The sequence below is a fragment of the Chelmon rostratus genome, chromosome 14 (genome assembly GCF_017976325.1).
Source record: "Chelmon rostratus isolate fCheRos1 chromosome 14, fCheRos1.pri, whole genome shotgun sequence".
Taxonomy (NCBI): Eukaryota; Metazoa; Chordata; class Actinopteri; order Chaetodontiformes; family Chaetodontidae; genus Chelmon; species Chelmon rostratus.
Genome location: NC_055671.1, coordinates 11124264 through 11147618, shown reverse-complemented (window position 1 = coordinate 11147618; position 23355 = coordinate 11124264). Strand labels below are relative to the sequence as shown.

The 23355-nt window shown below is 40.5% G+C and overlaps 3 protein-coding genes across 5 annotated transcripts; 2 read left to right on the top strand and 1 right to left on the bottom strand.

Annotated features, from left to right (window-relative positions):
- Window positions 1-167: 167 nt before the first annotated feature.
- On the bottom strand, window positions 168-4632 carry zgc:175280 (cationic amino acid transporter 2 family protein). Its single transcript, XM_041952742.1, has 11 exons — window positions 4263-4632; window positions 3971-4126; window positions 3614-3770; window positions 3299-3432; window positions 2975-3197; window positions 2641-2777; window positions 2005-2107; window positions 1726-1742; window positions 1346-1512; window positions 430-538; window positions 168-319 (listed from the first exon to the last, which is right to left on the bottom strand). Exons 1-11 carry the CDS (start codon window positions 4630-4632, stop codon window positions 168-170), a joined length of 1725 nt encoding a protein of 574 aa, XP_041808676.1.
- A 3780-nt stretch (window positions 4633-8412) lies between these two features.
- On the top strand, window positions 8413-12013 carry casr (calcium-sensing receptor). Its single transcript, XM_041952953.1, has 6 exons — window positions 8413-8597; window positions 8692-8998; window positions 9206-10045; window positions 10135-10365; window positions 10666-10789; window positions 10878-12013. The coding sequence occupies exons 1-6, from the start codon at window positions 8413-8415 to the stop codon at window positions 12011-12013; spliced, it is 2823 nt and encodes a 940-aa protein (XP_041808887.1).
- Window positions 12014-15443: 3430 nt separating this feature from the next.
- Window positions 15444-21729, top strand: b4galt4 (UDP-Gal:betaGlcNAc beta 1,4- galactosyltransferase, polypeptide 4). 3 transcript variants are annotated; one of them, XM_041952787.1, is made up of 7 exons: window positions 15444-15498; window positions 16886-17432; window positions 18143-18375; window positions 19767-19954; window positions 20143-20265; window positions 20383-20487; window positions 20619-21729. In XM_041952787.1, the coding sequence occupies exons 2-7, from the start codon at window positions 17171-17173 to the stop codon at window positions 20752-20754; spliced, it is 1047 nt and encodes a 348-aa protein (XP_041808721.1). In that variant the 5' UTR covers window positions 15444-15498; window positions 16886-17170; the 3' UTR covers window positions 20755-21729. The 3 variants fall into 3 exon arrangements, with proteins under 3 accessions (XP_041808721.1, XP_041808722.1, XP_041808723.1); XM_041952788.1 differs by having other exon boundaries at window positions 15493-15568; XM_041952789.1 differs by lacking the exon at window positions 15444-15498 and adding an exon at window positions 15670-15790.
- Window positions 21730-23355: the final 1626 nt, after the last annotated feature.

Genomic DNA, 23355 nt, shown 5'->3' with positions numbered 1-23355 from the left:
CACAGAAAACAAGAACTAAATAGAGGTCAGAGGTTGTGACCAACAATTCTTTTAATTTTCTGAATTCATGAAACAAACAGCATCACGAGATTTGTGCACACTGACCAAATGTTTTGATTTGCTTGATGATTCATCCACTGAATGTTTTAATCGGTAAATCAGCCCTGTCACATCATTTGCCCGTTAATGTCTTGTCCAGGTTCGAGGTTTTGTTCTCTAGAGGTGGTGATGCTGTGAATGCTGGTTTGGTTTTGTGAATTTTGGAGCCTTTGTTTCTGCACGCTGTGCCGAACACCATAACAGAAGTAGATGATTAAACCTGTTCAAAGAAACATTACATCTCATATGGTCGTGCTCACTTGATTTGATGTTTGTTGCACATTTGGTTTAAATGAAAATAAGTATTTTATGGTGTTATTGTTCACATACCTACTGCCATCCACACTGCGTAGCGGATCCACGTGTCTGATCCGAGTTGAACCATGAGATAGACGTTGACAAAGGTGCTGAAAATGGGAAGCAATGGCACAAAAGGAACCTGTTGAAAAGAGCAAAAATGGTAAAATCAAAGCAAAGGAATACACTTGACAGTTGTGAGAAATATATGAAATGTCACTTCACTGGCTGCTTTCATGGTATGTCTCATATCTTAAAGGGATAGGTCAGGTTTTTTTAAAGTCGGGCTGTATGTGGTACTTATCCATGGTCAGTGGAGATGGTGGTTTGGAGAATCAGCAGGGGAACCAAAACTAAGCGATGTACTGCTGTGGACGGGGGAAAAGCAAAGCAGGCTTTAGCCACCCAAAAAGGCCCACCTAAAAAAATCAATATCACTTTAAGTGTACGGCATATTTATAACATTTCCACCATTCACCTTTCTGTCAGCCTGCTCACTCCAAAGTCTTGAGAGTCCGTTGACAAAAACTGTCATTTTACTGGAACAACATGGAGTTGTTGGTCTACTAATGCCTAATGTGACATTTGGGGAATCGGAAATAACCCTTTAAAAGTCACACAATAACGCAAATCAATGTATAATGGCTTCAGTTTTCCATCAGAAAGGGTTGATGGCGAGGTAAAATGCTGAAAATATTCTAAATACAGCTTGCACACAAACTGATACTGATTTGTTTAGGTGGGCCGATTTTTAGGTGGCTAAAATCCGTTTGTTTGCTGTCCCCCGTCCACAGCTTTACATTCGCTTCTGTGCCAGTACTCCTGCTGCTTCTCCATACTGGGAGCCTGCCAACCGCCATCTACTGTAGGTAATATACCGACTATGAATAAGTATCTCATACTATCCCACTTCAAAATATTTTAACTAGCCCTTTTAGATGAGGCATACCATGAAAGCAGCACTGGTTGCACTCTGTGGTTGTCTCCAGATGATCAGCATAACGAGGACCAGCATCAGTACGATCACAGAGAGACAGAGTAATGTCCACCACTCCAGGGCCTGCAGGGAGTCTACGGTCCCGGATATGAAGAGGCTTAAGATGATGGCCAAAAAGACTGAGGAGAACAATGTCAGTCCAATCTTTATTAAATAATAGGAGTCCTTTATATGTAGAGTGATTTTTAAGGATGATGTTAAAAGAAATCACTTACTCATAAAAACGGCTAAAACAGACACATTTTTTGACGTCCGTGTTGTGGCTTGTGAAGGAGGACATAACAATCCAGTAACTGTAAAGGGTTCTGATTTGCTGAAACTTGAATCCTCACTGAGGTCTGCTTGGTACCTGTAAAAGTGAGGAATTAGAAATAAATGCACTCTAGCATTGGGTTACAATAACATTTATGTCTATATGTTAATATATTTAAAAAAAGGGGTGGGGGGGGGGGGGGTCAGTGGGTTTTACTCTTGTTTTTCCTGGTTCACATCAGTTGATTTGAATCCTTGTCTGTTTCCTACACACATCAGGCCAGTGGCATCTTATTTAATAAAGGCAGTCAAATGAAAACAAATGATATATGACTGTAAATACTTGTGCTGAATCGTACCTTAATATGAGGATACATATGGCTACAAGTGTGTAGGCAAAGAGGGTCCCAATCGACATCATGTCAACCAGCGCCTTCAGGTCAAACAATAATGCCATGATAGCTGGAAAGACACGAACAATAGTAATGAGAATAACTTGGTCGTCAGTTTTTAACTGCAGATTTAATCCCCAAAATTCACGTAATGTGGAGATGGTGATGTCCAGTTCAGACATGTTTTAGGTTATCCACTCATTCATGTTCTAATCAGTCAGATTGATGTCATTGTAGCTTTTGGAGAACAGACGCGCTTCCAGAGTTGTTTTGGACGGGGCAAACAACTCAAGGCTGGGATCACACTGGGAGAAAATGTCTATACCGTTTGAGATGGGTTCTGTGCTTCAATTCATGTTCAAGGGTTCATTCCGCAGATTACTCAGCTCTGTACTGTACAGCTCGAAAAGAAAAACCTTTTTCCACATACTGGCCCTGAAATACATCGACACATTGAGAGTGGAGTGCACAGGAGCCGTTTCAGCAGTGAGCATGAGGATAAACACCTGAGGTCAAAACAGGAGGGGAAAACTAAATTACAACTAAATCTTTAGAAAAACACAGTGAAAAGACTTTTAGTGTGACGTGTTCTGGCTGTTTTACCTGCTGCAGCTCCTGAAGCCAGCGTCGCTATGACAGGACTTTGTCTGTCACTCATTTGACTGAGCGGTCTGAAGAGGAGTCCATCCCTGGCCATGGCAAACAGAACACGAGGCATCGGGAACATTGATCCTAGAAGGCTGTGGGCAGAAGCTCAGATAACTCCTAATAACCATTCTTCATGTTATTTGCTTGGGTTTTAATCTGTAACAGTGATAAAAGTGATCTTCATCTATACAGTATGTAATTCAAATTAAAATGAATGTAAATCCAAGTCAAATAAACTAGTTTTTCTTTGATTTGCAGAGTTGCGTTTATAAATGGCTCAGTGTTTCACCTTGTTGACAGTGCACAGAGGGATCCCACAGCCACTGCATACTTTGCAGGGCCCCAACCGATGTATGTAAAGGCCACAGGCAGTGGGCTGTGAACACTGAGCAAATAGTACGGCATCATAAGAGTCAGAGCGGCAGACACACCAAAATACGCCAGGAAGCAGATGAGGAGCGACGCCACAATGCCGAGTGGGATCGACTTCTGAGGGTTTTGGACCTCCTCTCCTGAAGAAAAACACATTTTATCTTAAAGCCACTTCTTGCCTGTGCCTTCCTTCAGTCTTGCAGTGCACTACTTTTTCTACGATCTGTGTAAATGGCTTCACCTGTTGTGGCAATGCAGTCAAATCCAACAAATGCATAAAAGCATGTAGCTGCTCCTGCTAACGTCCCCTCAAAGCCAAAAGGGAAAAATCCTCCGCTGCCATATCTGGTGGTTTCATTCAGTGATGTGTGGTTTCTGTAAAGGTCACACATGTTCATGCTTTGGTCGTTCAGTATTAATCAACTGATTGACAGCTATGTATTTACATGTTAAACTACAAGGGTCACTTAAATCTATGTTGTTAAGAGTAGCAGCCTGGAAAATGCTGTTATTGTTTGTTAATGGTGTGTAATTCACTAAACATAAGAACTCATACTCATATTCATCCAGGAGAGAATCTTCACCAATGTACCAGTTGTTGATGTCGCCCTTAATGACTCCAGAGAGGACAACAAACAGCAGCACCAGAATGTTCACTGCTGTAAAAACCTTATTTACAACGGCTGACTCTTTTACACCAAATGCAAGAATCCCTAGAAATGAAACACAGAAATCAGAAAGTTGATGTGTGATGTGATGTTACTGTGAATACAATGGAACATTTTAAAAAAATATCGTCAATGTGCATTAAAATAAATTGTGATTGTCTACTGTTCCTTCATTTAAACCTCATAAATGACAATAATAGCTTTTTAGATTTGGTTAGAAGCCTCAGGGGTGCAGGGAAACTTGCCTGCCAAGAGCATTATGAGGCCAGCTGCAAAGAAGTCTGGGTAGGGAGCTAATCCGGGTAAATTCATTGCAGCCTGTTTGCCCAGAGAGTTGGCAATGACGTTTCCAATGAGATCATCAAAGGTCCCACTCCACGCTCTGGCAACACTTGATGTCCCTTAAAAACAGCAAACAAGATAAAACATGGGCAGATTCACCTAAACTGATAAAATAATTGTTTTAGATGTGAGCCTCATTTGAAGGTTGACAGTTTAACACCCATTGCATGCAGTACATGCATTCACTGTCTTCACCTATGACATAAGACAGCAACAAGTTCCAGCCAGTGATAAAAGCCCATATCTCTCCCACAGTCACATAGCTGTAGAGGTAAGCTGAGCCAGTCTTGGGAACACGAGCTCCAAATTCAGCGTAGCAAAGTCCCGCAAAGATGGAGGCAACTGCGGCTATCAGGAAGGCGATTATGATGCTGGGACCGGCCACAGCTCTGGCCACTTCTCCCGACAGCACGTAAACACCGGCCCCCAGCGTGCTGCCCACCCCCAGAGCCACCAGGTCGAGGGTGGTCAGGCATCGGCGGAAGTTGGACTCCTCGCCCTCAGGTTCCAGAGGTTTCCTGCGGGACAGGCTCTGCAAGAGCAGCAGGATCTTTGCACCAGACATCCTATTAATCGAGACATTTGGCGTTCATTGATGGCTCGAGGCAAAGCAGCAGAAAAATGGCAGAGTATAGTATTTTAGATTTCAGACATATAGACAAACCACAGTTTGTGAGGTTAAATAAACATTCAATATACTGTGTGCTACTCCAAAAATATCACTTTTTTTGTTTCTTGTTGAGAAATAGCACATTTAGAAATGAAATGCTCACATTTTAAAGACTAGACACAAATAAACTAATTCATTAGTGAAGTTCTATCCTAATCTGCAGCATTTGTCTCATTATGGCCCATTTCATTAGCAGGGCACTGCAGAAACCCTGAATCCAATTTCAGCTGTTGATCTAAACTAATGCTGCAATAGTCTGAAAATAACAAACAAAACTGCCCAAGTGTGAGAGACACGCAACAAAAAGTTATTATATTTTCGCAACACCAGCAAGTGTGTTTGCTTTTTGTGCTGCAGAACTGATGTACGGCAGGTAGCCTTTATGAACAACCCTAACCCTAACTCACATTCAGTTAACTACAAGCACACACACACACTAACACCCCTCACCCACCCTATTTACCCACACTGTAAGATGTAAGAATAATTTCATATAAGCACCAAGTTTTACTGAGACACAGTGATTATGGATGGTAATCAGTGGACTATTTCATGTAAAGGCCTGTGCTTATCAAACAGGAAGAAACTAAAGTAAGAAGCTACATTACTGTAAATTCATCATCTCACTGTTTACATGATGAGTCGATGACTCATCACTGAATAAATAACACTGTCAGGTAATACGTTTTATTTTAAAATGATGCAAACATTTAAACTGCAATGCTCGCTAACAAAGTCAGCCGTCATAAGAAAAGACCTCCTTACCTCCTCAGCTGAAGCTGCAGCGTGTGTGACTGGGATTTGATCTGCAGCACGCCACACCATCCGTGAGGACAAATCCGTTCACTGTGAACCCTTCACAGCGCAACATTTTTGACATATTATGCTACATTTCAGACGTATGTGCCATTTCTGAAAAAAAAAAAGGGAACTGAATGTTTTCTTTGAGGACACTTCAGGCGGTCAAACGATAACATAAATCTTACAAAGCTGTTTCCTGTATGAATTTTCAGAATGAATGAATTAAACATGCTCTCTTTAATACTTTATAATAATATATAATAACAATAACGACATACAAAGTCTACAGGAGTGTCATGAATAGAAATGTAAAATCTATTATTTGCCGTATGATTTAACCTTGTGCTAAATGAAAGAACTAGTTTACTGCATTAGAATTTATTTCAATTGAAGTTTAAATTATTTGGATGTTTTTAGATCTATTTTATTCTGGTTTGAAAAAGATCAATTCTTCTCACAAAAAAACTTCTCACAGAGTTTAACAAAACGGATGATTTCAGTTTTTCACTGAGAGCAGATGATCAGTACCAAGATCCTGAAACCTGGTCCAGTCTCGTTCTCCATCATCTTGTCCAACTACTCCGTTTGTCGCTTTTAAAACAAACGCCAAACCAATCAGAGGCCTCGTCTCTCTTCTCGACGTGATAAAAGCTTTTGTTTCAGTTAGAACTACAGCAGTGACAGCTTTAAACTCACAGTACTGTTTTAATCCATAAAACAAATCCTTCTAAATCTTGTGTGTTGGTGTGTGTGATCATTGGCCTCGTCCTCCACATGAAGGCAGTGTTTCCAGCTCTGCCAAAGCAGATTCTGAAAACATCTGGATGTGCTGCTGCTGATCAAACAGCTCTAATTGACTGAGATCTGTATGCTGCCCTTTGCTTCTCGTTACTTGCTCATGCTCTCTCACCGATGGAGAGGGAGACGACTTACTTCCAGCCGTGGAGAAGTTAGGAACTATGAGGTCAATTTAATGCAAACATGCTATCCTTTAGCTTTTAGGCTCTGCCATGTGCCTGATGTCTCGTGGACACAGCGCTGGGTGGGTCACAGATAAGTCAACATGTTGTAAACTGGAATAGTTTTCGCCGGAGACGTCTGCGCGGCAACAGATTGAAGACTCATTCAGCAGAGCGTAAAGAGACAGCTAATTGTTTGAGGAACATGATGGTGCGATCCAGTGCTTCTAGGGGTTCCTCGTATCGTGCTGCTGCTGCCCTTCTGGCAAAATGCAAAGGATGTCAGTCACAGGCAGGCGGCAAAACACACACACACACAAGGATCAAAATAAATTTTTAATGTCCTCACAATTTAGTTTTTTGTGAATAAAATGAACATGGTTAAATTTCTCTGAGGACTTAATTTTAGTTGTGTTTCTTGAAGTATACCTTAATCAAATGTGTCCCTGAAGAAAAAGTTATTATATTTATATCAGCATAGACACAAGCATCCAGCAGCTGTCACTGAAAGCAGTATGTCTGCGGGACTGCCTTCCTGTAATGTTGCGGTAATAGCAGATAACTCCTAATTAAAGTAACCTTCCCAGCTCCTTCTCTGCCACTTTAGGCTGTGATGGCTTTAGTTAGGGAGGAGTGAGCTGTGAGTAAACTTCATTAGCTGAAGGAAATGGACTACCCCTCTCTCTGTTAATGATTTATCTGCAGAAAAAGGGTTTGGGAGCTGACACCGTCAACCACTGAATTCATTCAGCGCCTTGGATATTTTGGGAAAAGGCCTCAAGATCTGTGCAAACCTGCCGATGAACTGTTTTGCGTGAATTTAAAATCACACTCAGGAGTTCGGGCGGTAAGTTTCATTCTGTGTGATTTTTCCTTGTTTGATGTTTTATTAATTGTTTTACTCTGGGAGTTAAAAAGCAATGAAGAACTTCTGCTTCACAGAATTCACCCACAGTCAGCTTATGTCTTCATCACAGGTATCACTAAGTTACACAGATGAAAGTATTATGGTCAATTACTTTGCTGATTTTGCATTGATTTTTTTTTTTTTTTTTTAATTTCTTGATCAGTTTAGAACAGGATGAGATTGCGTGAATTGTAATTTTGGTGCTTTTTATCATTAGGTACTAACATTGGACACTGGATAATTCTATGCTGGACTTCAGCAATACTAGTGTTGGAAATTACTGCTTGTAAGCGAGAAGCTTTCCATCAATAACAATGGGAATAAGACAATAGACTTTACAAGGCCATGTGTAGAACTTCTCTCAGTGTGGCCCACAGAGGCTCTCCCAGACGTTAGCCGCTCCATTATCACGGCTCTGCCCCAGCATTTTTCCAGCGGTATTAGTCAGACGCAGCGAGCTTCTCTCCATGGTGACTGGGTTCACTGGCCACAGCGTGAGGCCGAGCGCTTGCAGGAAGAAGGGTCATTAGAGTGTGACTTCACCCCCAGCTCATGCAAATCCTGCGTCTATTTCGGTTCACACGGACATTTCAAGCAGCGTGGCAACAATGTCACTGAGGGGGGAGACATTACTCGGCAAGTCGACCCGTTCAAAAAATCCCAACTCTTTGAAAACTTATGTAACTGTGGTCCTGCTGGAGTCGGTAATAACAGCCATGTTGGCCTCTAACACTGTTCTCAGCCTCTGTCCTTGTCTATAATATAATATATGTTTGTATCCTGCTGAATCATCAAGAAGATTATATTAAATATCTGATGTGATTGTAGCCCGTTTTGGCTGCTCTTAAACAAAAGCATAACATGTTTTTTCCCTTTTTTCTACAGTCTCATCAGTGCAAACATGTATAACACAAAACAGCGCAGCAGGCAGATTGATGGGAGAAATTAATGAGAATACCTTCACTGCGGGGAGTTGTAGAACATTTTCCTATTAGAAAGAGAAGAACGATGAGGGTGGTTCTGTGTTATCTGATACTGTTGGGGTCCAGTTATGTGATTTCAACCTACGGGCCCCATCAGAGAGCACAGATGACTGGTGATATTCTGCTCGGAGGTCTTTTCCCCATACACTTCGGTGTCGCATCCAAAGACCAAGACCTCGCAGCCCGGCCCGAATCCACGCAGTGTGTCAGGTAAAATTTGAGGCTGGTTTACATGTAGCCAAACATGAGCCCATTAATGGTTTTACTATGCTGAACTTAACTAACTCCACGCATGCTTCTACAGGTTCAATTTTCGTGGTTTCCGCTGGCTCCAGGCAATGATTTTTGCAATTGATGAGATAAACAACAGCAGCACTCTCCTGCCCAACATCACCCTGGGCTACAGGATCTTTGACACATGCAACACAGTGTCAAAAGCTTTGGAGGCTACGCTTAGTTTTGTGGCCCAAAATAAGATCGACTCCCTGAATTTGGACGAATTTTGTAACTGCACTGATCACATCCCAGCAACCATTGCAGTAGTAGGAGCAGCTGGATCTGCGGTCTCCACAGCAGTCGCAAACCTACTGGGTCTTTTTTACATTCCTCAGGTGAGGAACTGCACCGTGGCGACATCAGTACCACAACAATACAGCACCTCAGTCAGGGCTTTAAAACTGAGCAAATGTCACATAGCAACCCTGTATTTTGAAAACAGTGCTCACACACAATTTATTTGTAATTTCCTGAATGATTAACAACAATAAGCAATGCACAATGAAAACCTGATCATTTACATGACATCCTTAATGTTCCAGATCAGCTATGCCTCCTCTAGTCGCTTACTGAGCAACAAGAACCAGTACAAGTCCTTCATGAGAACCATCCCTACAGATGAGTACCAGGCCACAGCCATGGCGGACATCATTGAGTACTTCCAGTGGAACTGGGTCATCGCTGTGGCATCAGATGACGACTACGGCCGGCCAGGGATCGAAAAGTTCGAGAAGGAGATGGAAGAGCGAGACATCTGCATTCACCTAAATGAGCTTATTTCCCAGTACTTTGAGGATCATGAAATCCAAGCTCTGGCTGACAGGATTGAGAACTCCACAGCTAAAGTAATTGTTGTGTTTGCCAGCGGCCCAGATATTGAGCCCTTAATCAAAGAGATGGTCAGGAGAAACATCACAGATCGTATCTGGTTAGCCAGTGAGGCGTGGGCGAGCTCCTCCCTCATTGCTAAACCAGAGTATCTTGACGTTGTGGTGGGCACTATCGGCTTGGCCCTTAAGGCAGGGCATATACCCGGCTTTAGAGAGTTCTTACAACAAGTCCAACCAAAGCAAGACAGCCACAATGAATTTGTCAGGGAGTTTTGGGAAGAAACCTTTAACTGCTACCTGGAGGACAGCCCACGACTGCAAGAAAGTGAGAATGGCAGCGCTAGTTTCAGGCCGTTGTGTACAGGTGAGGAAGACATCACGAGCGTTGAGACCCCATACCTGGACCACACACATCTTCGTATCTCCTATAACGTGTACGTTGCAGTTTATTCCATCGCACAGGCCCTGCAGGACATACTCACCTGCACGCCTGGACATGGACTTTTTGCCAACAATTCCTGCGCAGATATAAAGAAAATGGAAGCATGGCAGGTAAAATGTTGCTCATTTACCCCAAACCAAAGCAGGTAAATACCGAATATTTACAACTTTGAAAGATTTATAGTGGTTCTGCCTTACAGGTCCTGAAGCAGCTCAGACATTTGAACTACACCAACAGCATGGGGGAAAAGATGCACTTTGATGAGAACGCAGACATGGCAGCAAACTACACCATTATAAACTGGCACAGGTCTGCTGAGGACGGCTCTGTGGTGTTTGAGGAAGTCGGATACTACAACATGCACGCAAAGAGAGGAGCCAAACTGTTCATGGACAAGACAAAGATTCTGTGGAATGGATACAGTTCTGAGGTCAGTCAGTTTTGTAGAGGATGCTCCCATTGATTCTATTTTTTCATTTTCCTGGTATTATCTACTTAGAATTATAAGCAGGTACTCACAGCAAGGAAGAAAAACATTGAAACTTGATGATAAAGAGCAACAGAGATCTTTGCATAATGTTTTATCTATAAATTTGACTTTTTCGTGTTTTTAAAGTTTTAAATTAATTCTCATAGATGTTGCTTTAATTCAGCCTGTGGAAACATGATACTCATATTCTCTGGGTTTAGGGTGCCTCATGCAACTTTTCTGCCTGTTCCTGTGCTCCAGGTGCCGTTCTCGAACTGCAGTGAGGACTGTGAACCTGGTACAAGGAAGGGAATCATCGACAGTATGCCCACATGCTGCTTTGAATGCACTGAGTGCTCAGATGGAGAGTACAGTAATCACAAAGGTATTGAGATTCCAAATATTCGCAACCTGGTGTCTGTTGCTACACCTGGCCTGCAGTTCTAACACCTCTGATTTTTTTATGTTTACAGATGCCAGCGTTTGCGCCAAGTGTCCAAATAACTCCTGGTCCAACGGGAACCACACATTCTGCTTCCTGAAGGAAATCGAGTTTCTCTCCTGGACAGAACCGTTCGGCATAGCTTTGGCCATATGCGCAGTACTGGGCGTCGTCTTGACGGCCTTTGTGATGGGAGTCTTTGTCAGATTTCGCAACACCCCGATAGTGAAGGCCACAAACCGAGAGCTGTCCTACGTCCTCCTCTTCTCACTTATCTGTTGCTTCTCCAGCTCGCTCATCTTCATCGGAGAGCCACAGGATTGGACGTGCCGCTTACGCCAACCCGCCTTTGGGATCAGTTTTGTTCTCTGTATCTCCTGCATCCTGGTGAAAACTAACAGGGTACTTTTGGTATTTGAAGCTAAGATCCCGACAAGTCTCCATCGTAAATGGTGGGGGCTGAACCTGCAGTTTCTGTTGGTGTTTCTGTGCACATTCGTCCAAGTCATGATATGTGTGGTCTGGCTTTACAACGCCCCTCCTTCCAGCTACAGGAATCACGACATTGATGAGATCATTTTTATCACCTGTAACGAGGGCTCCGTGATGGCTCTTGGGTTTCTTATTGGCTATACATGCCTCTTGGCAGCTATATGTTTCTTCTTTGCTTTTAAATCACGGAAACTCCCAGAAAACTTCACAGAGGCCAAGTTCATCACTTTCAGCATGCTTATATTCTTCATAGTTTGGATCTCTTTTATCCCTGCGTACTTCAGCACTTATGGCAAGTTCGTTTCAGCTGTGGAGGTCATCGCCATACTGGCATCCAGCTTTGGGATGCTGGCCTGCATCTTCATCAATAAGGTCTACATCATCCTCTTCAAACCCTCCAGGAACACCATAGAGGAAGTCCGATGCAGCACCGCAGCCCACGCCTTTAAAGTGGCGGCCAAAGCGACACTAAAACACAACACAGCCACGAGAAAAAAGTCCAGCAGCATTGGTGGATCTTCTGCCTCGACTCCGTCCTCGTCCATCAGCCTCAAGACCAACGGCAATGACTGCGATCCCACTTCAGGAAAGCACAAGCCAAGGGTGAGCTTTGGCAGTGGAACAGTTACTCTGTCCTTGAGCTTTGAGGAGTCGAGGAGGAGTTCTCTGATGTGATTGCATATGTGTGTGTGTGCCCATTTATATGTTGTTGATTTTGGATTTTATTTTGAAATTCATTTACAAGTAGACCTTCATCCTCCTCTTTTTGTTACATTTTGTCAGAAAGGGGAAATTTCATTTGAGGACAACAATATCAGTCATACCAATATACTGTACAATAACTGAATTATGTGACTCTTATTACTTTCAGTATAACTCTGATGTACACTGCTAATAATAAAAAAACATTTTGTACAATTAAAAACATTATATTAGATCCTTAAGTCGTTGGGGTTTTTTTCCTTTGGACACTGTATCTTATTTAAAACAGTAAACTCTTATCATTCTATCTATCTATCTATCTATCTATCTATCTATCTAATTATCTATCTATCTATCTATAGTAATCTGACAATGTCACACACGATGCTCAGATCAAAAGTTCTGACTGGTAGCTTGGAAGAAAATGTAACCAGAGGACAACCCAGGCTCTTTAATTAGATAAGCAAGACCAGAGGATGCATGAGTCACACTGTAAATACACAATTACAGGATGTCAGCGAAACGTTCCATACTTAGTGATTATGTTCTATTATGGTCAATCACGAGACAACAAAAGAAACGGAAGTATTATCCTCTAACGTGGCACTGGCAATTCCTTTACACAATCCTATATTGATCCCAAAGAGGGGAAATTCGGGTGTTGCAACAGCAGTGAATAAGTACTGCTAAAATATATACAAATATAAACAATACAAGAGCACAACACACAATATGCTATATGATAGGCAATAGCGGTACACATACAGTACCAAACAACTAGTGTTGTACTTGACTAATAGTGTAATACAGTTTCAAGTATAGTGACATAGTGGTGTGATTAGTAGCAGCAAAGTCGGCAAAGTAAAGTATACTGTATATAAGAGTAATATGATATCATTAGCTGGAACAGTGAACACAAGAATAATATAATATGATTATGTAATGATACAAGATATAATCCAGTATAAACTGGCTGGTCAGTGTGATGACAGTCTGTGGTCTCCACTGCTGTTACACACTCTGATGCCAGTGGGCACAAATGAGCACCTGAAGCCCTCCGCATTGCATCTAGGTGGGACAATCAGTGCTCCTCGGGGAGAGGTGAGAGGGATTATCCAGGATGGCTTTGATCTTGTCCCTCTTCCTTCTTTCCGCCACGGACTCCAGGCTGTCCAGTTCCGGCCTGACCTCAGAGCTGGCCTTCCTCAGCAGCTTTTAAAGTCTGCTGGCCTCGCCGGCCTTCGTGCCACCACCCCAGCACACCGCAGCAAAGGGCAGGGCGCTGTCTAGATCTGCTGGAGTCTGTTGCACAAAGATCGGAGTCTCCTCAGGAAGAACGCTCTGTTCCAGTGTTGTCTGTCCAGTCAAGTTTTTATCCTCTCCACTTCCTTTCGCCGAATGATAACAGCAGCAGGGGGCCCCTTGTTCCTCTGGTAGTCCACCAACAGCTCTTTGGTCTTGCCAAAATATATATAAAATATCTAACTGAATGATGAGATTAAATTTAAACTCTTTACAGACAACAAGTAGTGAGAGATGTATTTGTTTAATTTCAAGAAGCATCATTGGTGTCATCACAGTACTAAAGTACTAAACCCAGCCAACACCAAATGTGTGTGATTCTCCCTCTTTAGAAATATCTAATTTAAACAAAAGAGATTTTTGTTGTGATGATATCTTGTATTTTTTTAAGTCTCATTTCAAGCTCTCATTTTCAAATTATGCCATAACATGCCAGAAAAAAAACTAAATTCTCTCAGAAGGATAGATCTGAATGATAGAAAAACCCTGATTGGAAAAAAAAAAAAGATCGACATGCTGATGGAGGTCTTCGGGGCATTTGGGTGCAGATCTTTCAGAGAAATTTCTCTGCTCGCAGCTTGCTTATCACAGGTCTCTGACATCTGCAAACAGTGAAGGCCTATCTCACATGTTAATGCCATTCTCACCATAGGCCTATACTACACAGTCATGTTCTCTTACTAGGTATAGAGAGGAGGGGGGAGCAGCTGTTGAGGTCAATGTTTATTCTAATCCACACTGCTTGATTGTCAGCGGTGAAGAGACTGGACTGTAACTCTTTCCTGACTACAAGACAATCTTGGCCTATGAAATAATTATAGAACAATAAAATACATACATGTATTACAACAGTATGAAAGTGGCTAGTCCTTAAAAAGTATATTTTACTCATAATACTTGAATTCTGAGATTAAATGCAAATTTTGAACCCAGGGACATTTATCTATGTAAACCAAAAAGAAAACTAATCTTGAGTAAAATGAAAAGAAAGAGTTTAGAAGAGTTTATTACATTAGTAATTCATCAAATATAATATGTAATATATGTAAATATACTTAAAAACAACTTAACCCAGTGAAAAGTTCTGTGTAATGTTGATAGGGCAAGTAATAGCAAGCATTGTAAGCAAGTATTGATCCTTCTATTTCTGCTTTCTAATTACTAAACATTGTAGATTTTATAGTAAAGGACATTTCTAAAATGAAGCTCTCAGCAGTTGAAGAAAACCGTTTAAAAAAGTAGGAAAAAAGGCATTTGAGGAGTACAGGACCTCCCACATCGCTCCACAGCAGGATGACATGCTGAGACATTCATTATCATGGCTGACCTGAAGCAGGCTGAGGAGCAGCTGGACAGCCACATCCTCTGTTTGTAGGAGGACAAGACCTTTATCTTCAGAGCAAGCGTAGCCCAGCAGAGAGACCTGCATGCTGTCTGATCTGCAGGCGTGAGATGAGACAGATATTGGACAAAATGACCAGCGAGCATTGAATGATAGGAATAACAGATAACACTAATCTCCTGAACTCTTTAGCTAAATATTATGTAAATCAAAGATAAGCAAGCTGTCACCAGCAGCGACGACCTTTATTTTGGAAAGCACACACCGGAAGCACATATACAAAACATGAACCATGCTTTGAGCTTTATCAAGCCACCCAAAATAAAATCATAACAACTTCCTGTTTGTTGATGCTGCCTTCAAAACCAAAGCTATTTCGAGGCGGCCGTGTGTCAATCTTACGGTTTCAGTTAACGAATAAAATAGAAACAAAAAAGTCGTAAGGTATCTGCTGATCACAGAATACACCTTTGAAAATCAAATATTATCCATCATAGCTGCCAGTTCAAATTAATCATTTGGCAAAATATGCTACATGCCTGACCTATTTATCTCAACAGATATATTATAAACAGACACCTGCGAGTTGATAGTAAGAAATAGTTTTTGCTGAAATTTAGTTTCTCTAATATACAGTCGCTATATTTATAATATATATGACTATCCATATAATATATGGATAATCCGGTTCACCGCGAAGGTTTTTAGTATGAAGTACATCCAGCAGAAATTGTCTGTATTTATGCTAACTTGACACAATGTTGTCGTTCGCTTCTTGGCCGATAACCCGGAACAACGTTGACTTGCGTGAAAGGTAAGATCCAAACCAGCAACTATTACCTCTAACATCATTTAAAGGAAGGACAGTATTTAATCAAATTGAGGTAAGGTCGTAAATGTGTTTGGGCTATTGTTAAAGCTATTGTCTAACTTTACTTCAACGTTGCATCCGCATTCGTCAGATAGCTAACATCGTTGACGTTATCTCCTCAAGTCGTGTTCATGTGGACACAGCTGCAGCCAGCTCGCCAAACAAATTTGACCTTTTACTATCAGAAAGCATGGACAGTAATCATGAGTGGACGGAGCTATCAGCGATGTAAAAGGTAGTGTCCTACCCGCCATACGTATAATTGTAGATATCATGGTGTTGTTTTGAGCTAGCGAACATTAGCTTGTTACGGTCAGTCCCAAAATCCACGTCAGTAGTCACAGATATGGTGGCGGTACAAAAAAAAAAAAAAAAGCTAAAAATGTTACATATTTCCCTTTGGGTCTCCTTCCAGAGAAAACAACAGACACTTGACGATTAATTCTAAATGGATATACTAACGTCAGCTTAATGTTTGCTTTCCGCTTGTTTTACGTAAATTTTAGCCTCCATTATAATTAACAAACTGTTGTAGCTGCCCACAAAGTCTGCCTCCAGTGCCTTTCTAAATACTTCACTTAACAATAGGTTAAGGTTTAATTTTTTCAATTTATTTTTAATTTTTCATGGTCACAGTTCTCTGGTTTATATTGGTTTGTTATGTAACTGAATTTCTCCATTGTGAGATTAATAAAGTCTTATCTCTCTATCTCTCTCTTAATATATTGTACAATATGTTGTATTTGTTCTAATGTTGAAAAGATAAACTAGTTCATCACTAGAATCATAAGAAAAGAAAGGGCTATTGTAGCTGAATATGTAGGTTTTGAACTACTGATCAGACAAAATTTGAAGAAGTCACAATTTGTGCTTGACGTTTTTTACGGGCTTATATTAATCAATATTGAAAGTAGTCGCTGGCTATTTGATAAATGAATAGTGCAAAGTGAGGAGACCGGTGAGGCAAAACAGTTGTGTAATGTGATGATAAACTTGTTAAGCAACACAAAAAAAGACAGGTGTAAAGTTACTGAGTGTAATATTACCATTCAGGAAGCTCTTTCAATAGTGTATAGCAGAACAAATGGCTCTTAACACAAAAGTCAAAAGAAAAATGAGGTGCTTGACCTAAAGATGCAGCATCTTGGACGGTTTTCTAAGATAACGTTTCATAGGGTGTTTTTTGTAATGGACATGCCTCTTTAAAACTGCAGCTTGGCCTCTCAGGGAGTCGTTTTACGAGAGATGACGTGGTACTACTAGAGTGACTGTATGCAAATATGCCTATATCTCTGGCAACAACATCTTCTCTCTCTAAATCAATTTACAGGTGTTGGAGAACTCACGTTTTTGGCCTCACCTCCTGAAACTGGACATCGAGAGCTCAGCGATGGATTTTCACTGATAAGTTTTACTTACTGCACAGTGATCATATGATTGATTTACTGTATCATTCAGCAGCATGTTTCATCGTCATGGGATGACTGATTAGTAAAACTATGGCTGACAGTATTTTGGCTGAAATGTCCTGCATGGAGGAATTATCCTAATCTAAAACTAACAGCATCTGCAGTTGCCACTTTTTACTGTTTCACATCAGCACGCCCTCACAGCTATGGGCTTGTGTTCGCCTGTGTGCAGGATTTTCCGGAAGGGCAAGTATTTTGTACTGGTCCTTGTCTGCCTCTCAGTGCTGGCATGGATTGCAAATTTTTCAGGCGAAATTGTGAAATCTATTCATCTTTCCTTCGACACAACACAAACTCCTGTCAAAGGAGACAACCTGAGGAATAACCTCAACTCTAGAACAACAACATCCAATCGTGTAACTACTCCACCACCAAAAGAAGTATGCCCTCAGAAGTCACCTTTGCTACGTAAGTATACATTAGTGCAGGTTAAAGAGGTGATGATGCACCCGCTGTGTAGATATTATTTTGCTTGAACTGGATTTAAGATTTGGGCTATTTTAAAGAAAAATAGTCATCTTCTCAGAAGTAAATCTGTCTGCTGATGATGCCACATGCACCATCATAGAAATGAAATTAAAAACATATAAGTTATATTAGTTACATAAGTTAACTGCTGTTTAAAACACTGGACAAGGGTTTGTGTCTCTCATTAATCTGTGCTGTCATGTTAAACAGCAGAGTCTACAGCAGACTGGCTGATCGTGCTGTGATGGATATGAATTATCAGACACAACATGTAAAATGTTATAAAATAACAGGATTTAAAACTGGTAAACCTCAAACCTTGGCTGTTTTTTTCTTCTCGTGCTTTAATGAACCTACAATTGAGGGATCATTTCCCCAAGTGTTTATCCACATTATAATGTCAAAATAGTTAAATGCATTTGTTGGTACTATATGTTGCCTGACCTGTATAGTACATATAGGATGTAAAGGATATAGTTTGATATGACGAAGTTGGAAAACTGTCTAAAAATGTTTATTCAGGAAAGCCTCATTGTATGTGATATTTGCTCTTGACTTAATCGTCTTACTGTGTAACAAAACACGTATGACAGAATAATGACTAGCACTTAAGACTCAAATTAGATTGTTGATTTTGTTAACTTCGGTAGAGGGAGCTGTGAAGTTGTCCTTCGAGTCCTCTATGACACTGAAGGATGTGGAGAATGACAACAAAGGAGTGACTGAAGGCAAGTATGAGCCCACGGACTGCACGGCGAGGCAGAGCGTAGCGATCCTCATCCCTCACCGCAACAGAGAGAGACACCTCCTCTACCTCTTGCACCACCTGCATCCCTTTCTGCAGAGGCAGCAGATCCACTATGGCATTTATGTCATCCAGCAGGTATTGCTCAAACTCATGCACAGTTATGTTGCACAGGTTTCATATAAAATCAGTGATTACGATTATTTACAACTCTAACCACTTTCAAAAACAGAACCAAAAGAAAAAAAAACTGACAAAAAAAATGCTACTTTACTGTGCTGCACTGACTCTGGCCATGGTCGTTACAGTTCATGCTTACCAAATGCAATATCCAAATCACAGGAGCTGCAATTTTTTGATGAAGGTAAGATATGTCATGACATACCATTATAAATGAAGCATTGTGGTGCTACAGAAATGCCCCGGCCCCTAAATCATATTCTCTAGACATAAGACAGAACATGCTTGTTTCATACAGACAATTAAATTACATAATTTTAATGTTTTCAGTGAAAATGAAATGCAAAAGATTCCACTCCCACAAAATTTGTGACTCATATCGCAGTAGCAGTATCTGTCAAAATAACTGCAATATGATGTATTTATTTTTATATTTTTGCATATTGTTCAGCCCTTGTATGACCAAATGTAATGTGACTGCGGTTACGGTGCACACTTTGGCAAAGATGGTGTAAAATCGATGTGTAAGTTCAATTGCAGTTATGTATATTAATTCTGAAAATGACAAAGTTCAAGCAGGTAAAACATAAATCCTCACCGCTGAGTGTTTTCAGCCAGCAGTTTTCTTATCAGTGCATCCTTACTGGAGACAGAAAACTTTTAACACTTGTAGACTTCAAAGACTTTTATGAAAGCAACAAATCACATTCAGTGACGCACAAAAACTGCTGAAATTGCAGCTGGAAACAAAGAACTAGTGAGGCAAAACATTTGCACGCCAACAGCAAATCACCTGCAACTGAATAATGTTCTATAATTAATGAATAAGTACTCCAAGAATAAATGTTTACTATCAGTAACTTGAAGGCCAAATCACAGAACATTTAAATAGTGTGAAATTATTAGCTTGTTATTTGAATGCAGTGTTCTCACATGTGTGTACAGTTATATATTTATCCAGATAAGTTGGTTTCTTTTCTACCTTAGTGTATGAAATGTTTTATAATATTTTGGCTCTTATGTGGTCATCTGGTTACAAAGCACATTCAACTTCAGATTCACTTGCTAAGCATTCTGTTTTCCTGTAATAGCCTGAATGTGGTGACACCACTGTAGCAATGAAATGATTCAATAGCTGGCTTACACAAGTAGCATTAAATCATTTCTGACCTTGTACTTTGAGCCTCCTATCTATTAAAAATCTGTTTTTTCCCCATGGATGAAGCAGAATGGCATGTCAGGTACAACAGGAGAACATTTACGCTGAGCTTTAAAGTGTGCATAGTCGAGAAAGGACAATAGCAGATTGTGATTTTGTTTTCTCCTTTCTTTTTTTTTTTTTTTTAAAGGCTGGTGATGCAACGTTTAACCGTGCAAAGTTACTGAATATCGGGTATTTGGAGGCACTGAAGGAGTACAGTTGGGAGTGTTTCATCTTCCATGACGTGGACCTGGTTCCTGAAAATGATTACAATTTATATCTCTGTGACAAGCAGCCCAAACACTTGGTGGTTGGCCGAAATGCTACAGGATACAAGTAAGTATGTGACTAAGGAGTAAAATCCTCTGTGTCCTGAATCAGCGGTTGAACTTTACATTAGCCTTATGAATAAACGGTGCTGTATTAATGGAGGGCAGTCTCCTCAAGCCCCATATTATCTTGAACGCCCAATATAATTCTTAAACAAAGAACTGTTATTTGTCTTTGCATTCTTCCACTCTCAGGCTGCGTTACAAAGGCTACTTTGGAGGAGTCACAGCTATGACCAAATCGCAGTTTCGCCAAGTGAACGGATTCTCAAACACTTACTGGGGTTGGGGTGGGGAAGATGATGACCTTCGCATCAGGTGGGCCAGACACAAGTGGAAACAGTATTGAAGATAACTCGTCTTTCTTTTGATCACATCTGGAGTGGATGCGGCATTTGTTTCACTCATTCATTGACACTCTGTCGTCTTGCGCAGGGTTCAGCTGCAGAAAATGATGATTGTGCGGCCGCCCGCTGATGTAGCTCGCTACACCATGGTGTTTCACAAACGGGACAGTGGCAATGAAGCAAACAAAGACAGGTCAGTAAATGGGAGATGGAAATAATATGTTCTGCTTGTTTAAGCATATAGGTCAACTAAATGTATGCTTCCTGATTGGTGCTGCAGATTTAATCTCTTCAATGAACGTTTGTTTTGTTTTTGCTTCCCAGGATGAGGTTGTTAAAGCGAGCACCGCTGGTGTGGAGAAAGGACGGACTAAACAGCTGCTCATATAAGGCTCTGTCGATAGAGAGGCAGCCTCTTTATGTGAATGTTACTGTGGACATTGGTAAGCCACAGAGTTGAGATTTTAAACAGGAAGTCCTGCTCTTACCAAAAAATATGTGATATATTTTATACAGTATGTTATTGAGTGCAGAAACGCTACTACATATGTACAAGAAACCACATTAAGCACTCATGATGCACATTGTTTTGATTAGTTTACATTTTGAAGCAAAAGTCAGCTGGCAACTTTATCTTATCATTGCACATTTTTACATATCATATGGCCTTCATTTCTTTTGATTTTTACCAGTCAGCGCTGGGCAAGTCACTTTCAAAGTGTAACATACATATTACTTGTTACTTTCATTTGAGAGTAATAGGTTGCTTTACAATAGTTCAATATTCTGCAACTGCAGAAGTACGACAGGCTTTACATTTGGCTATTTATCACTGTTATATTATCGTTTGTTATAGTAACACTATACTGTGAGAGCTTTGGCGTAACCTGGTTACTCTGGCAACAATAGCCTTTCCTTTTAAAAGGCTTTGACAGGAATTTTGCTGACCTTTATCAGACACGTTTTTCCTATTTGCATGCATCACTTAAAAGATGACACTCTTTCAATCTATACAGCTCTGTCTGCACTGGCTCTGTGCAGACTCTCTCTCTCTCTCTCTCTCTCTCTCACTCTCTCTCACACACACACACACACACACTTGCACTAAGTTTGCAGAAAGCTAAAGCTATAGCAAGGGCCCACATTTCCCATCACACCATCCAAAATACAAATGTTCACTTCCTGTTTTCGTGTTTGTAATGGGACTGTTCAGAACCCCCAACACTGTCATCCAGCCAAAAAGTAAACCTGTTTTTTATTTCAAGTAATAATTGACTCTGGCTGTGCTGCCCTTGTTATATGTCCTAATATAACTTAGCAGTACGCTAAACACCTTCTGTTCATCAAAACTCTGAAGACAATGATGTGTTGGTCCACAGGTTTATTGATTTGAGAAGGTGTGAAACTGAGAACAAATAAAAGAAACATGCTTAGACTTCTTATTCTCTTTTACATGTTTTTAACATTGCATGCAGAAATTAAATTACTGTTTTTTATCAGAAATCAAACTATTTCCTTTTAAACATCACATTCACTTAAAACTTAAATTTAAACAACAAATAATAAGTTGTAACAGACCACAAGAACACCTGAAAATATAACATACCGACGATGCTTCGTATGGCATGAAATGTGAGCGGATGGAAACAGGCTGCTGGATGAACACTTCTCCTATCACCATGTGCTTACACTTCCCTATATACTTTTTCTCTTAAAGGGACAGTGTCCTCACACAAAACAACACATTCACAGAACACTACTAAATAAAACCAGTAACAGAACACTGGCCTATACATACTGTATTTCAAATGTACTGTCAAAACATCCAGCTGCAATTTGTGCATATGCCTTATTATTTGCCTGCATGTTATAAGACAGAAACATGTGTATTTTGTGTGCTTTAATCTGTGGATGTACTGACTTTCTGAAGCCCCTACAGACTCAGGTGTTGTCACTTATTTTTGCTAATTAGAGCTTGCCTCAGGTCTGTCTGGGAGGTACAGACTATATCTCCCTCACACTCCTGTTCAGCCTGCAGGTAAATCAGATTTGCTCTCAAATCAGATCGTTAAGGCAGGTCTGTTGTTTGCAAGTGATCCGATCAGATTAGTGTGTGCAGACATCCTCAGCCTGTCTGCATGGGTTACTGTGGTGACGTAGGTGTCAGTAGCTACATATGCTGCTGATAAGATGTTATTTACATCTTTGACTTCCTTGTATTTAGTTTTTAGATTTTTGGATCTCTATTTCTTAAGCTTTGCCGGCACGCATGTAGTGTCCTAACACCGTGCCATTACTGAAGCAACCCATGCAGATAGGTGCAGACAGTCTTCCTTAAAGATCTGATTTGAAAAACAAATATGATTTGCCTGCAGTCTAAACTAAGATTTGTTGCTCCTGTTAGGACAGGACAATTTGCACCTTAAATCTGAGCAGAAGTCTAATCAGCCAGATAACTGATAACACCTTTGTAGGTGTGCAGAGCCTGATAAGATAAAGTGGATGTTGAAGTTTGATTCAAGGCTGCTTGGATGACTGGTTGATGTAATCTTAATAGACTTGTTTTTTTATATATTTACTGACCTGTTAATCACAAACTGTAGGTGATGTGTAATCTGATGTAAAGTAAACATTGGATCATGTCATGAGAGCAATGTGCATTAAAGCTGCGTTAATTGATTTTGGCTGCCACATGGCAGAAAGACAAAACAAGCGTAACAGCAGCAGAGCCTTGATATACTACTAGCTTATTTTTTAACATTTTTAACAGACTAATGCCTGCAACAGCCTACTACATTATCTATAAAACTAATCAGTGTGAACACATAAATGAAATCTTAGTAATTTTAATAATGCTTTATATCTGAGGTCTTCCTCATCTAAAACTATCTGGTAACATTACTGCTCTGTATCATGACGTGAGGGGTTGAAAAATGTAAACATAGTTCTTGTAGGTGTAGAATGGTGGTGTAGTCTCAGCAGACAACAGACGATGGAAAAGCCTCTTAAAAGTAATAATATATGGAGGGCTGATCATATCAAGTTATCCAACTGAAATATG

What these genes read in the sequence shown, in the direction of transcription:
- casr (XM_041952953.1), top strand. Translation starts at nt 8,413, where the DNA reads ATGAGGGTGGTTCTGTGTTATCTGATACTGTTGGGGTCCAGTTATGTG. An exon ending in GAATCCACGCAGTGTGTCAG is followed by an intron (nt 8,598 to 8,691) that starts GTAAAATTTGAG and finishes ATGCTTCTACAG; the next exon opens with GTTCAATTTTCGTGGTTTCC. An exon ending in AGAAAATGGAAGCATGGCAG is followed by an intron (nt 10,046 to 10,134) that starts GTAAAATGTTGC and finishes TCTGCCTTACAG; the next exon opens with GTCCTGAAGCAGCTCAGACA.
- b4galt4 (XM_041952787.1), top strand. Translation starts at nt 17,171, where the DNA reads ATGGGCTTGTGTTCGCCTGTGTGCAGGATTTTCCGGAAGGGCAAGTAT. An exon ending in CGAAATGCTACAGGATACAA is followed by an intron (nt 19,955 to 20,142) that starts GTAAGTATGTGA and finishes TTCCACTCTCAG; the next exon opens with GCTGCGTTACAAAGGCTACT. An exon ending in GATGATGACCTTCGCATCAG is followed by an intron (nt 20,266 to 20,382) that starts GTGGGCCAGACA and finishes CGTCTTGCGCAG; the next exon opens with GGTTCAGCTGCAGAAAATGA.
- zgc:175280 (XM_041952742.1), bottom strand. Translation starts at nt 4,632, where the DNA reads ATGTCTGGTGCAAAGATCCTGCTGCTCTTGCAGAGCCTGTCCCGCAGG. An exon ending in CCTCATAATGCTCTTGGCAG is followed by an intron (nt 3,771 to 3,970) that starts GCAAGTTTCCCT and finishes TTTCATTTCTAG; the next exon opens with GGATTCTTGCATTTGGTGTA. An exon ending in CAACCAGTGCTGCTTTCATG is followed by an intron (nt 539 to 1,345) that starts GTATGCCTCATC and finishes TCTTTTCAACAG; the next exon opens with GTTCCTTTTGTGCCATTGCT.